This window comes from Neophocaena asiaeorientalis, unplaced genomic scaffold (assembly GCF_003031525.2).
Source record: "Neophocaena asiaeorientalis asiaeorientalis breed wild unplaced genomic scaffold, Neophocaena_asiaeorientalis_V1.1 scaffold801, whole genome shotgun sequence".
NCBI classification, from domain to species: Eukaryota; Metazoa; Chordata; class Mammalia; order Artiodactyla; family Phocoenidae; genus Neophocaena; species Neophocaena asiaeorientalis.
Genome location: NW_020174376.1, coordinates 631,806 through 647,274, shown reverse-complemented (window position 1 = coordinate 647,274; position 15,469 = coordinate 631,806). Strand labels below are relative to the sequence as shown.

At 39.8% G+C, this 15,469-nt stretch overlaps 1 protein-coding gene and 1 non-coding gene across 2 annotated transcripts in view; one reads left to right on the top strand and one right to left on the bottom strand.

Moving 5' to 3' along the window:
* The window catches only part of TEX11 (testis expressed 11), a gene marked incomplete at its 5' end in the record, with an annotated part of 152,850 nt that overhangs the window by 76,483 nt on the left and 60,898 nt on the right, over positions 1–15,469 (top strand). The window contains 4 exons of the mRNA XM_024756342.1: positions 970–1,056; positions 1,490–1,560; positions 4,153–4,269; positions 11,586–11,658. Coding sequence (XP_024612110.1) covers positions 970–1,056; positions 1,490–1,560; positions 4,153–4,269; positions 11,586–11,658 — 348 coding nt within the window. The remainder of the gene's footprint in view (positions 1–969; positions 1,057–1,489; positions 1,561–4,152; positions 4,270–11,585; positions 11,659–15,469) is intronic.
* Positions 3,537–3,665, bottom strand: LOC112407186 (small nucleolar RNA SNORA11). Its single transcript, XR_003004696.1, has one exon. It is a non-coding gene; the product is annotated as a small nucleolar RNA SNORA11 (small nucleolar RNA).

Sequence of the window (15,469 nt, the reverse complement as noted above, 5' to 3'; positions counted from 1 at the left end):
CCCTCCCTCCCTCCCTTCCATGTCTATTGCCACTTGGTCCTAACCTAGAAATTGAACAGGTGAAAAAGGGTCAAGACAAATAAAAATATTCTGAGCCCTGCTAATTTTCATGTTCTCTGAATCAAATTCAGATTGTTTACTCTGTTGTTTTGAAGCTGTCCATCTGTCTATCCAAGTCTGTGTCATCTCCTCTATCTACTAATTGCTCCCTGTCCACTTCATTCAGCTAACATCCTAGCTACATTGCATTCCATTTTCCAACTCTATGCTTGCTTTCTTGGTGTCCCTTTTGCCTAATAGGTCTTCCAGTTTCTACTGCCCATGTACCTATTTCCTTATGTCTAAAACACACCAAAAACTCCATATCTTAGAAATTCAGTTCCATTTATTGCAGTAGTTCAATTTTATACCTCAAATACCTGTCAACAGGGTGTAAATGTAGCAAAGTGGTTTAGAAACTACAGCTTTTCAAAAGATAAAAAGTTCTCTTTTGGCATTCTTATCTCTCAGAAGGGCACATGAGTATGTAATAAATGCGTTCTGATGATGACGGCACATTCTGGTTCCATACTGTGCTTGCTGTAGGAGCTCAGTAAATATTATGCCAACCTATCAATACTCTTCCAATCCTCAATCTCCTTTTCAGTGTTTTAAATGATTATTCCTCTTCTTTGTTTCCTTACACATAAATCATATCTTTCTACCTCAGGTGGTGAATGATTGCTCTAATTAAAATTATGAATCTCTCCAAAGATGTGTTTGTTCCCCAGAGTTTGAGTTAACAGTTCCTTGGAGCTTGGTAATGCTTTTTGTCATTTAAATTACTTTTGGTATGCACCCATGCACACGCATAAAAAAAGAACTTTCTAAATTCAAGCTCATGTTTGACTGTTTTTAAAGCAGGATTAACAACTTTGCTAGAGTATAAAGTAAAAGACCTCAATATCAGATTTTCCTGTTTGACTGCAGCACTCCCGAAACTTGCTCAGTATTTTGATGGAGAAGTCTCGACTTCAGGCTCAAGGACTAATGAAGCTCATTGGTTTCGAAAAACAGGTAAAAGGAAATTCTGTGGCTATGGGAAACATTGTGGGGTGGTAGAATCAGATGTGGATTCAAATTCTGGATCTTCCATTTGTAGCTGTGGGTACAAGGATAACTTGCTTAATCTCAGTCGGTGAACTCCTCACTGTGATCCTCATTTTTTTAGATGGATTTGTGCCAAGTAAGAATTTATCATATGTCCCCAATTTTAAAAAATGCAACACTATCTCCATTGGCCATTGTCCTAGAATTAAAGATTGGAAGTGATGGAAGTCTCTAAATTTACCTGGAAAAAATTTCTCTGAAAACCTAAAGTTAGCTTTTTTTAACCCCTGAGAAACCCCTCATTAGTGTGTTAATGTTAAAGATGTAGGTAGTGGAGATTATAATGGTACAGGTTAAACAGTAAATTTTCATAATTATGTTATTTCATGTTAACTTTCAGCTTGGAACTTGGCTGTGCAATGTAACAAAGACCCAGTGGCAATGAGAGAATTTTTCATAATTTCTTATAAGGTAAGCCTCTTCCAACAAGTATCTCACATATGGGTCACAACAAGGATATGACCACTATGAGTATAGTCAATGACTAAGTATAGAGTGAGATTGGCTTTTAATCTAGGAACTTTTAATATATGTTTAAGCAGGAATGACCTAAGGGGAATTTGATCCCTATAGGGTATAATATGAGAACATGAGGCAGTTCTCCCCATACCGAAATAGCACAAACAACCATCATCCGGAGCCTAAAGTTCTACCATAAGAGACTTATTCCTTTATCTTTGAAGGAATTTCAGTCTCTCAGAACCTATATCAAAATATAGCTATCTTTAGGAGGGAATACTCTAAGAAGTTGTCAATTACCAAAACATTAGGAAGGGTTATGGGTATAAGTCTATAGGAATATTGAATAGGTATCTGGGGACAACAGGAGGTTAAAAGGATGCTAAGAAGCTTGGACCTGCTTTATAATTTTTCCGAGAGCAGGTTTTGTGTGTAAGGATTTGTGAGCTTGTTTTGCAGTTATAAGCCTTTTAAAATAGGTGTTATCCTCCAAGGTAGAGGTTAAATGCCAGAAAGAGGATCAAGTATTGATTAGAGGATGAAAGGAGAGGTGGCAAAGAATATCCCTCATACACATTCTGGAGTATGCAGTCTGATATGTTGAGGTAGATTAAATATTTTAGAACTGGAACGAACTATAGAGATAATCTAGCACAACTCCCTCATTTTATATATGAGTCACCTGAGATGTACAGAGATTGGGTGTCTTGAAATGCTATTAGTTAAATGATGGCGATGATTATGATCACTAAATATTTGGGGAGATTAAGAAATAATGTTTGAAAGTTTAGGTATAATTTCCATTTTAATTAGGTGAAATAAATTAGCTTCAGTTTTGACATTCATGATAGCACTAGTCGGATTCCATGTTAGAATCAAGTAGCCTAGAATTTTACTATACTACAAAGCTGGGAGGTTTGGGTTTTTTTGAGGTTAATTTGTGTTTTTATTTGCTAGTATAACTTAACTACAGTGGCCTGCAAACGCTTTTGATCTAAAAAATACCTTTTACATCACAGTCCAACAAACACACACACATATATAATATGCATGCATATATAAGCAAAACAAAAGTTTTGCCAAAAATGTCTACCCTGAGTGTTAATTCTCTTTTTTTTTGAGACTTTTTTTTTTAAAGCAGTTTTAGGTTTACCACAAAATTGACAGGAAGGTACAGAAATTCCCCCATATACCCCGTCCTGACACATGCGTAGCCATTATCAACAGAGTCGTACCTTTTCTCTTTTTTTTGCGGTATGCGGGCCTCTCACTGCTGTGGCCTCTCCCGTTGCGGAGCACAGGCTCTGGACGCACAGGCTCAGTGGCCATGGCTCACGGGCCCAGCCGCTCCACGGCATGTGGGATCCTCCTGGACCGGGGCACGAACCCGTGTACCCTGCATCGGCAGGCAGACTCTCAACCACTGCGCCACCAGGGAAGCCCCCTTTTCTTTTTTAAACCAATGACAAACTGCATTGACACATCATAAAACCACAGTCCACAGTTCACCTTAGGGTTCACTTTACTGAAGTGAGTAGTGTTGCACATTCTGTGGGTTTGGACAAAAGTATAATGACATATATCCATCATTATAATGTCATACAAAGTATTTCACTGCTCAATAAAAACTTCTGTACTCTGTGTATTCAGCTCCCCTCTCCCCCCGAAACTCCTGGCAACCATTGATCTTTTTATTGTCTCCATAGTTTTGCCTTTGCAGAATGGCATATAGTTGGAATCTGTTTTTTTTCCCTTGAATAAAGAGATTCAAAGTCTTTATGTCTGTAAGACTACTTATGGCCCACTCATGTGTGGACCTCACTGGCTCTAGGTGGCAAACCTCCCCACTAAATACTGTAGCTTTTCTTCCAATATTGAGACCTGTCCCACTGGTCCTACCCAGAAGCCATGTGGAGCTACAGGGGGACATGTGTTGGGTATTTGTTCATAGGAAGGCCACAAGTTTGTGCCCCTTGTCACAGTGAACTCAGATTTCTGTTGGGTGTGTTGTAAATTGAGGAGCCATTTCTTCAGGCCCCCTGCTCTGAGGACAGCCCATGGGATTTTTTTCTAAAGCTGGAGGAGAAGGTTTAATGATGAGGTTATGCCTAATGCCTGTCAAGATTTGACATTGTCTCTTTCAACCATGAACAATATAGGTACTGATTTCAGCTCTATTCAGTGCAAAGGGGAAATCTATTTGCCAGGGGGAAAATCACTTAGAAATTACAGCGTAAACCAAGAAGTAAATCACTAGATAGAAATACAGGGCCAAATGACAGTACTTGTCATTGGGAAAGACAGGAAAATTGTGAAGAAATGAAGCTTTTTAATCTCTAGAAAGGTGCTAAAGAAACAATAGAAAGTAATAGAAAATTAAAACCATAAATCAGTGTTATAGTCTATATCATTTTTAAGGTGAGATGTGCTTTTCCAGCTGAATTTTGTCATTCAGACAGGATTTTGCTGATTTTCATTCTGATTGTTTGTGTTCACCTGGCAGAATTCTCACTATTCATTGATGTTCTGGTTATTTCTTATCAGCTGTCCCAGTTTTGTCCTTCTGATCAAGCAGTTCTGATTGCACAGAAAACATGTTTAATTGTGGCATCTGCAATTGATCTAGAGAAAGGGAGAAAAGCTTCAACAATTTCCGAACAGGTAATGTGCAACCTTCAGGAAAAACACAAGCATTCAGTGTGCTGTTTGGTATGTTTGCTTTCCCTGATGTAATTGTTTTTGATTCTCTTTAAAGAATCCGTTCCTCCATTCTAGCAACATGTTGATTTCAAAGGTTTGTAATGGCTACTTCCTTCCTAAGGAAAGGTCACATTTGGCTTGGCCTCTTCTTTTAAAATGCCCCTTGCCATGGATCATTATTTCTAAATCTGTTTTGAAATAGTCTTTATCTTAATCATCTCCCTGTGATCACATGTGGTCCATAGGAGTGTCTTCTCTATTTCTGTTTCCCTTCACACATCCTCTAAGGAGGCACTCATTTACTTCAACAGCTTTGATAGCCATCTGAAATTATTTAGTTGGCTTGTTTTTCTTCACTCAATTGCATTTGCTTTCTTTGGCCCACATTCTTAAATATTTTATCATTAACTCAGTTTTAACAAGAAGAAGACAGAATTCCTACCTTTACCTGAATTCCACTCTCAGCTTAAACCTTACCCCTTTTAGGAGATACCAACATGAACATCTTGCTCTCCCATCTACCAGAGTATTCTTTGGTTTGTCTTTAGTTCTTTACCTTCCTTCTTTCAAGCTAAGAAATTTGTCACCAAGTTGGACCACTAGCATTTTTGTATGGTTTTAAGTTCTAGGTCTCTCTGCTTTTTTCTCTTCCCTAGACAAAGAAAACGTCACAATCTTCCATACCTACCAGCTTCTTTTCTTTCCAGTTGGTATAAAATCCTTCTTGGTGCTTATTCTCTTCCTTCTGTTAATCTGTTCTTTTATATGATTCTTCACATCTGGAACAAACTCTTAGCAGATCTCTGCCAACATATTTTGTTTTCTTTCTCTTCCCTTGTTGAGTTCAACTTGAAAAACATATGAGTACCAAGCACTCTGCTAGGTACTAGGGATAAAGGAGATAAAGTTGTTGTCCTGAGGAGTAAAGGGGCTTCTTTTTAGAAACCTTTCCATCGTAAAAGAAGATGAAAAAAAGAATCTGCGAGCCTCAGAGCAAAACCAAAACAAACATTTTGCTTCTTAACAAGTAAGGGTGTTGTCGAACTCAAGTTCATATGCCCCACACACAGTGAGGCCCAACAAACTGAAATGTCAGAGTTTGGAGCAGAGAAAGGCTTATTGCAAGGGCCATGCAAGGAGAACGGGTGGCTCATGCTCAAAAGACCCGAACTCCCCAATGGATTTCAGGGAAGAAGTTTTTATATGCAAAATTTGGGGGGAAGGTGATGCAGAGTGTGTAACCCTCCTCCGATTGGTTGGTGGTGAGGTAACAGGATGGTGTTCCAGGAATCTCAGTCATCAGCCTTCTGGTTCCAACCAGTCTGGGGTCCACATGCTTGTGCTCAGCCTAAAGTTATCATCCTCCACCTGGGTGGGGGCCTTAGTTCCTGTAGAAGAACTCAAGAGATATATATCAAACTGTTATCCACATCCCCCAAGGAGGAACCAGGACCACCATCTTGCAGTATTGTATTCTTTCTGCATTCCCTCACTCTTCTAATTAGTAACTGTTTGAATCTGCCCTTTGGAACTCGGGGAAGGTCTAGGAGGCTGAAAGCCTTTATTCTACAAACAAGAAATGGGGGAACGGAAAGGTTTTTATTCCCCAGGAGGGCCCCACAGGGTCGTGCTCTGTTTCAATGGTATTCTCACAATAAGGTCTTTTGCTTTACTAAGAAAACAATAACATCTTGTTTTCACATAGCAGTTATAACTTTTTAAAAGCTTTCCCTCTTAAGTTGGTAGTCCTGAGTCTGTTAAATTTGTATCTCAGTGAATAGAGATCAAATTGACGTGAGGGAAATTTCACAAACTCTTAAGTATGATCCTTAATTATTTTGTTTGTTTCTAACACTGTTCTTTTTTTCCTGTGTTCTTTCTCTTGCACACACTTATGTTTCCTAAGAACTCTCTAACCTAGTAACCTTTCTATAATCTTCTTTGCTTTTGAAAGGATATCTGTTTAGATAATTGAAGATGTAGTTCTGCCTTTCCCCATGTTAGTCTGGGCCCTATGAGTTAGACCATGGTGCTCTTTCTCTAATGAAGATTTGTTGGATTCTATTATTTACATCTGTTCCTTGTTCTCTAAATCCTCATCAACTGAAGTATTTCCAAATAAGTATATTATGAAGCAATATAGATAGACTGCATAATCCTATCAACATTGCATCTAGTCTCCTGAGTCTGAGCTGGGGAAAGTGAGGGATGCTTTAAAATATATATAGTAATTGTAAGCCATCAAGGAACCACATCTTTATCCTAGAACAGGACAATTTGTTACTGAAGGGGAAGCTAGGGGAGAGATCTGGTCTTCTGTTAACTACTTATCCTTCATTTCTACTTCTTTGATCTAAGGAAAAAACCAACAGGTTAGGCAAGGTATTGTGTGATCAAAAGATTTGAAAGGTGTGCTTGGGCCAAAGATGAGTAGAGCATGGGGATGCCTGATTTAAAAGTTAGTTACAATATAGCTTTGCTAAATTGACAAGAAAAGGGGTTTCCTGCTGAGGGCAGTTTCCTACAAAGAGCTGCTTACAAAGGTAAGCCCAAAACCTAATGGGGAAAACAACATTAAACCCCAAGGCTTAAAAACAATCCTCCTTGTCTTGGTGCCCCACATTTTGAACCCACTGGGGCTACAGTTGGGCCCCCAAGCCTCTAGACCCCACCTGCATGGCTCTGCCAGGTGCAGTACATGCTGCAGCTCTCACAAGTTAGGGTTCAGGCTGGAATTCCACAAGGTGGCTCTACTGGTCTGGGGTAGGAGGCTCTGTGGGGCATTGCCCTAGTGAGGGCTTTCTGCAGTGGTTCTCCCCTACAGAGGTTCTTTGCCTGGGCCCTGACGGTCTCTGGGGCATCTTTTGAAATTTAGGAGAGGGCAGCAGTGCCCCCCAGCTCTTGGACTCTGAATACCGGGAGAAAACACCAAGCTGATGCCTTCCAGAGGTTTGCAACCTGTGCCTTCTGGAGGGACAACCACAGCAGCCTGTACTGCACTTGGGGTGTCTGAGGAGCATGGTGTGGGAACTTGAGGAGCACAGCCCAGGAGATGAGATGGCTCTGGGCTGCAGTGGGCCCCTCCTTTGAAATCCTTCCGCCCCACAGGCCCTTGCACTCTGGGCCCCTGATGGGAGGGCCAGCCCCAAAGATCTCTGATCTGTTGAGGTTATTCTTCCTTTGCCTTGGACAATAGGTCCTGGCTTCTGTTTAGATGGCTGACCAATCTGCCCATTGTCTTGATGAATAGCTCCTAGCTTCTGTTGAGATGGTTCATCCACAGCAATCTCTTATCAATTCAGCCACACCCTTGGTGTTTTCTCCCTTTGATGCTTTCTTATTTCTTTCAATATTAATGGGCTGAGAATTTCCCACATTTTAAAATTCTGCTTAATTTTTTTTTTTTTGAGGTACGCGGGCCTCTCACTGTTGTGGCCTCTCTTGTTGCGGAGCACAGGCTCCGGACACGCAGGCTCAGCGGCCATGGCTCACGGGCCCAGCCGCTCCACGGCATGTGGGATCTTCACAGACCGGGGCACGAACCCATGTCCCCTGCATCAGCAGGCGGACTCTCAACCACTGCGCCACCAGGGAAGCCCCTCTGATTAATTTTTGATTAACAATTCCACCTTTAAATCATTTCTCTCTTCTCACATTTTACTATAAGCATTCAAGGGAAACCAAGCCACTCTTCAACACTTTGCTTAGAAATTTCTTCAGCCAAATATCAATTTCATCGCTCACAAGTACTACCTTCTATAAAACACTGGGAACACAAACACAGTTCAGCCAAGCTCTTTGCCACTTTATAGCAAGGATGGCCTTTCCTCCTTTCCTCTAGTTTCCAATGTTCCTCATTTCCATCTGAAACCTCATCAGAATGACATTTACTATCCATATTTCTACCAACATTCGGTTCACAACCACTTAGATATTCTCTTAGAAGACTGAGGCTTTCTCTGCAGCTCTCCTCTTCTCTTTCTTGGTCCTCAAGAGAATTTCCCTTAACAGTCCATTCATGGCAAAGTAGACTTTCTAGCATGCACCTCCAAACTCTTCCAGTCTCTGCCCATTACCCAGTTCCAAAGCTGCTTCCATATTTTTAGGTATTTGTTACAGCGGCACCCCACCAATCAGTACCAATTTTCTGTCTCAGTCCATTCAAGCTGCTATAACAAAACACAATAGACTGGGTAGCTTATAAACAACAGAAATTTAGTTCTCACAGTTCTGGATGCTGGAAGTCCCAAGATCAAGGTGCCAGCAGGGTTGTGTTCTCTGATGAGGTCTCTCTTCCTCCTTTATAGCTGACACCTTTTCGCTGTGTCCTCCCATGATGGAAAGCGCCAAGGATCTCTTTGGAACCTTCTTATAAAAAGCACAAATCTCATGTATGAGGGCTGCATCCTTATGACTTTAGCATCTCTCAAAGGCCCCACCTGCTAATACCTTCACCTTTGGGGTATGATTTTAACATACGAACTTGGGGGCATACATTCAGACCATAGCATCATAGCTTGAGCAGCATCCCATAAGTATTGGTTTGTTTGTTTTTCTCTTTTCATTCATCGCAAAATATTTTCTAATTTTCATTATGATTTCTTCTTTGACCCATTGTTTATTTAGGAATCTATTGTTTAATATCCACATGTTTGTTTCCCAAATTTATTATTATCTTACTGATTTCTAATCTTGTTCCACTGTGGACAGAGTACATACTTTGTGTGACTTCAAGTTATTTTATTATTTTTTTTGTGTGTGGTACGCGGGTCTCTCACTGTTGTGGCCTCTCCTGTTGTGGAGCACAGGCTCTGGACGCGCAGGCTCAGCGGCCATGACTCACGGGCCTAGCCACTCCGCGGCATGTGGGATCTTCCCGGACCGGGGCACGAACCCATGTCCCCTGCATCGGCAGGCGGACTCTCAACCACTGCGCCACCAGGGAAGCCCGACTTCAAGTTATTTTAAATTTATTTGAAGTCTGTGTTGTGGCCTAACAAATGGTCTGTCCTGGATAAAGTGCCGTGTGTGCTTGAGAAAGAATGTATTTTCTTCTTGGGTTGGTGAAATGGTATTTAAGAACCTATATATAGTTTTATACAGTTGTTTTTTTAAAACGAGAAGAAAGAAGAAATATATATTTATACTTTCTTTTACAGTTACATAATTACTTTTATCAGTACACTTTGTTTTTTCCTTTGAATTTAGATTACTGTTTGGTGTTACTTGCTTTCAGCCTGAAGAATCTTAGCATTTTTATAAAATGGTTCTGCTAGCAAAAAGATTCTCTCAGCTTTTTTTAATCTGAGAATTTATTTTGCTTTCAGCTCTGAAAGATAGTTTTGCTGGATATTAGATTCTTGGATGACTGATATTTTATTCATTACATTGAATATGTTATCCCACTGCCTTTTTAATCAAGATTCTGCATTTCCTGACATTGTCATCATACCTTCCTTCTTTAAGTGTGGTTTCCTTTAGTTGTTTGAACATATTTAGAATAGCTGCTTTGAAATCTACGTCTGCTAAATTCCAACATTGGACCTTTCCAAAGTCAGTTCCTGTTGCCTACTTTATTCCTGTGTATTCCTGTGTATGGGTCATACTTCTTGTTTCTTTGCATATCTTATAATTTTTGGTTGAAAACTGGACATTTTGCATAATATATTGGAACATCTTTGGATACTGATTCCCCCCCCCCCATCTGGGACTTGCTGTTAATATTTGCTTGTTTATTTGTTTAGTGATTTGGCTGGGCTAGTTCAGTGCAGTCTATTTCCCACAGCTGTATAGTAGTATACAGCTTCTCATATTACTTGTCAGAGATTACAGTCTTTGCCTTTGCAGTCACCCTGACCCCTCCCCTGAAAAGGGATGAAAGAAGTTTTAGCAGGGTTATTTTTGACTATCTCTTTCTGTGATCTCCCTGTTAAGCTTCTGAATGGGCTTCTTTTATTGGTATCACACACAGATGTAAATCTTGACTAATTACTAGGTGACTGCTGTGTGTGTGTGTGTGTGTGCGCGCGTGCGCGCGCGCGCGCATGTGCACACATGTGCATGTGAGTGTTTGGAAATGCTCTTTGGCATAAATTGCTCCACAGTCTGATCCAATTAAAGTAATGCCCCTTTGAAGGGATAGGGAATCTTCTTAGCTTTCTCTTCCCCTTGTTTTCTCTGTAAACTTCTAGCTGGTCTACTGTTTGGCTTGTCGATATCATTAGTTACCAACCTCCTGTTAATTGCCCACACCAAAATCTCCACTTTTTTAATAGTGCCCTTAAACTCGAACTTCCTCAAATTCTATGTCAATAAAAGTCAGTCTCCTTAGGGTGACTACAGAGCTCACTCTTTTAATGGCCTTCCTCTCCTCCTGAGCAGAAACTCTATACCACTGCTTTGAAACTAGAGGCAGGGACAGTGACCCATTTGTATCAGAGTGACAATACAGCTGTATGAGTCAGGGCTAGGCAAAAGTCGTAGTCCCTAGCATTCTTGGCTTGCCTCTTCCAGCATGGAAACTCTGTCTTATAAGCAAGCTGAGGTGAGGGCAATTGAGACCCAGTATTCTCAATTTGCAATGTCTGGTATGGGGACTGGGTAGAAAAAGAGAGCTCAAGTCTTCTCAGTTGTGCCTGTTTATAATAGAACTCATGCAATACAGATCTTGGGGAGGGGGATGAGAAGTACTGGCAGCATGCCCATTCTGGTCATCCCTAGCCTGGAAACTAAGGATAGAGTGAGCCCCATCGTCTTGGCCACACCCACCTAAAGTGCACTTACATCACACTGAGCTTGGGGGAGAGTGAGCAGATCATGGCTCAACTGCTACAGGTATTCACTGTTCTTACTGAGACTTAGTAGATTTCCTGGAATAGATGTTTCCCCATTTGCTATATGCCCGCAGGGCAATTTCCTGAGACTTTATATGATTGTGTTGTAAAATTCTCACCAGTTATGGTAGTTTTGCTGGGGAGAGGATCCATGGCTCTCCTCATACCACCATTCTGGAAGTGCTTCTCTTCTATCCTAGATTATTAAATAAATTGATAATGTTCAAGATTCTCTATATAATCCTCATTTTCCTGCAACATTAAGGAAAAGTAAAAAAAAAATATAGAGAGGCTAATATTTATATATAAATTCCAAATATTCACTTTATACTTTCATTTTTCTATAGTTTTATTTTTAACTGTTTTTAGTGAAAATGATATTTTTATTTGCTTAAAGTTTGGTTTGGTTGAGACTAATTTTCTCATGGCTTTCTTACCAAATAGACCATGTTACTGAATCGTGCACTTGATCAGATCCATAAATGCAGAGACATCTGGAATCTCCTGAAAGAAACAGGTACAGTGGGACCGGGAGTTTGGAAACACAGTTATAAAAGGGGTTTCAAATCTTACTAACCTAGTCTTTATCACCAGAAATTTGTCCCAATGCAATACTTGATAACCAGTCAAATGATTCTTTAAGAGCTAGCTTTTCCCCGTGGTATGTCTGTATTTTGACTCTTTGGCATACTACTTAGAGTAAGAACATTTTTTACCTTGATTTTTATTGAAGTGTAGTATTGAGTATAAAAATAGGACCATAATTGTTCAACATGACTTTATTGCTCTTAGGTCACTAGATTTGATGTCTAATTTAATCAAGTTTTAACTTTGACTAAATGTAGGGTACAGAGTTTTCCAAACCAAAATTACAATATCGGATACTGCTAACATTTTGTTATGAAATAATCAAAATAATAGTAAACCTTTTGAACTTACATAGTAGTTTGTTACTGTTCCCTGATTAAGGATGGTATTATTAGATAGACTTTATTATGTCCATCTGTTTCTGTTTTAGTTAGAATTTTTTAAAAACTCAATAGATGTGGAATTGAATTACATGTCTTTTAAGCTTCTATAGAGATAATCACATGGTTTTTCTCTTTTGAAGTATTAATATATTGAATTATAATAATATATTTCCTAAAATTGAGTCATTGTTGCATTTCTAGAATAACCCCTATTAGGTCATGGTGTATTATTATTTTTTAAAAGGCTGATGAATTTGGCTTCCTAATATTTAGAAATTATTGGTCTGTCATTTTGTGTGTGTTCATGCATGATATCTTTGATGGATTTTGATATCAAACTATAGGAATTATAAGGAAGAACATAAACACATGAGATTTAGTTCACCTCTCTCAATCTATGGCAGGAATTTAAAAGAATACAAACAATAAAAAGAAAGGACAGAGAATACCTAAATAACATTCTTAGTATGGAAGATTTAATACAAATGTACTCTATAACCTGAAAACATACTTTATAGCCTGAGAATAGAAAACTCATTTTCTTTTCATGTGCCCTTTGAACATTTACAAAATTGATCACAAGAAAAACCTGAATAAAAAAAAACGTGAATAAATTCTAAGACATAGAAATAAAACAGACAACATTATCTGATCACAATGCAGTAAAACTAGAAAATAATAATGGAATCAGGAAACAAAACCCTTGACCAGTTGGACATTTTAAACAACAGTAATACTGGAAAATCGAGAAAATCATGGTAACAAGAATACCTCATAACAGAATCTGAATTACTAAAGCAGTGCTCAGCATGAAATTCATACCGTCAGTGCCTTTTATTTAAAAAGTATATCAGGGCTTCCCTGGTGGCGCAGTGGTTGAGAGTCCGCCTGCCGAGGCAGGGGACACGGGTTCGTGCCCCGGTCCGGGAAGATCCCACATGCCGTGGAGCAGCTGGGCCCGTGAGCCATGGCCACTGAGCCTGTGCGTCCAGAGCCTGTGCTCCACAACGGAAGAGGCCACAACAGTGAGATGCCATCGTACCGCAAAAAAAAAAACAAAAAGAGTAAAAGTATATCAGAATGCTAGCTGTCTAATGAAAAATCAATTTCTTCTTTCTAGGAAGACAGCTAGACTCTTATCTATCTATCTATCTATATGTATCTATATATCTGTCTGTCATCTGTCTATCTGTGTCATTAGAGACTTGCAAACTTAAACAACAATGAAATGCCACTACACACCTGTTAGAATGGAAAAGTTTAAAACACTGAAAACACCAAATGCTGGTAAGTATGTGCAGCAACAGGTATGCTCATTCATTGCTGACAGGAATGCAAAATGGTTTAGCCACATTGAAAGACAGCTTGGCAGTTTCTTAAAAAACTAAGCGTTCTCTTGCTATACAATCCAGCAGCTGTGCTCCCTGGTATTTACCCAAATAAATTGAAAACTTATGTCCATGAAAAGACCTGTACATGGATGTTTATAGCAGCTTTATTCACAATTGCTAAAATTTGGAAGCAACCAAGATGTCCTTCAGTAGGTGAATGGATAAACTGTGGAATGTCCAAACAATGAAATATTATTCAGGATTACGAAGAAATGAACTATTAAGCCATGAAAAGACATGAAGGAAACTTAAATGCATATTACTAAGTGAAGGAAGCCAATCTGAAAACGCCACATACTATATGATTCCAACTATATGACATTCCAGAAAAGACAAAACTATGGAGACAATAAAAGGATCATTGGTTGCCAGGGGTGAGTTGTGGAAGGAGGGTTGAATAGATAGAACACAGAAAATTTTTAGGGCAGTGAAACTATTATGTATGATACTACAATGGTAGATACATCTTATTATACATTTGACAAAATCCATAGAATGTACAACACCAAGAGTGAATCCTAATGTAACCTATGAAATTGCGGTAAAAATGACACGTCACTGTAGATGCATTGATTGTAACAAATGTACCACTATGCTACAGGATGTCAATAGTGGGGGAGGTTGTATACAGTGGGGGATAGGGTATATATGGGAGCACTCAGTACGTTCCACTCAATTTTGCTATGAACCTAAAACTGCTTTAAAGAATGGCTATCATTGGTGCTCCTTCCTGCACCAGGATAAAAGCGTGCCCCTGTGCCGATGCTCTTCCACCTGGCACTTGGAAATGAAACGCATGTGGATCAAACCTAAATTCCACTGCAGCCAACCCACAGACCAACCTGGGAGAAATTAATCTTTGCTGTTGGATGACTTACAAGGTGATAAAGAACTTAAAGCTGCAAAAGCCATGTGGAGGACAGGCTCTTGGTGCTCCAGCCAGGCGTCAGGGCTGTGCCACTGAGGTGGGAGAGCCAACTTCAGGACACTGGTCCACAAGAGACCTCCCAGCTCAACATAACATCAAACGGCGAAAATCTCCCAGAGATCTCCATCTCAGCTCCAAGACCCAGCTCCACTCAATGACCAGCAAGCTACAGTGCTGGACACCCTATGCCAAACAACTACCAAGACAGGAACACAACCCCATCCATTAGCAGAGAGGCTGCCTAAAATCATAATAAGTCCACAGACACCCCAAAACACACCACCAGACGTGGACTTGCCCACCAGAAAGACAAGATCCAGCATCATCCACCAGAACACAGGCACTAGTCCCCTCCACCAGGAAGCCTACACAACCCACTGAACCAACCTTAGCCACTGCGGACAGACACCAAAACAATGGGAATTATGAACCTGCAGGCTGAAAGAAGGAGACCCCAAACACAGTAAGTTAAGCAAAATGAGGAGACACAGAAACACACAGCAGATGAAGGAGCAAGGCAAAAACCCACCAGACCTAATAAATGAAGATGAAATAGGCAGCCTACCTCAAAAAGAATTCAGAATAATGCCAGTAAAGATCCAAAATCTTGGAAATAGAATGGAGAAGATACAAGAAACGTTTAACAAGGACCTAGAAGAACTAAAGAGCAAACAAACAGTGATGAACAACACAATAAATGAAATTTTAAATTCTCTAGAAGGGATCAATAGCAGAATAACTAAGGCAGGAGAACGGATAAGTGACCTGAAAGATAAAACAGTGGAAAAAACTACTGCAGAGCAGAATAAAGAAAAAAAGAATGAAAAGAACTGAGGACAGTCTCAGAGACCTCTGGGACAACATTAAATGCACCAACATTCGAATGATAGGGGTCCCAGAAGAAGAAGAGAAAAAGAAAGGGACTGAGAAAATATTTGAAGAGATAATAGTTGAAAACATCCCTAATATGGGAAAGGAAATAGTTAATCAAGTCCAGGAAGCACAGAGAGTCCCATACAGGATAAATACAAGGAGAAA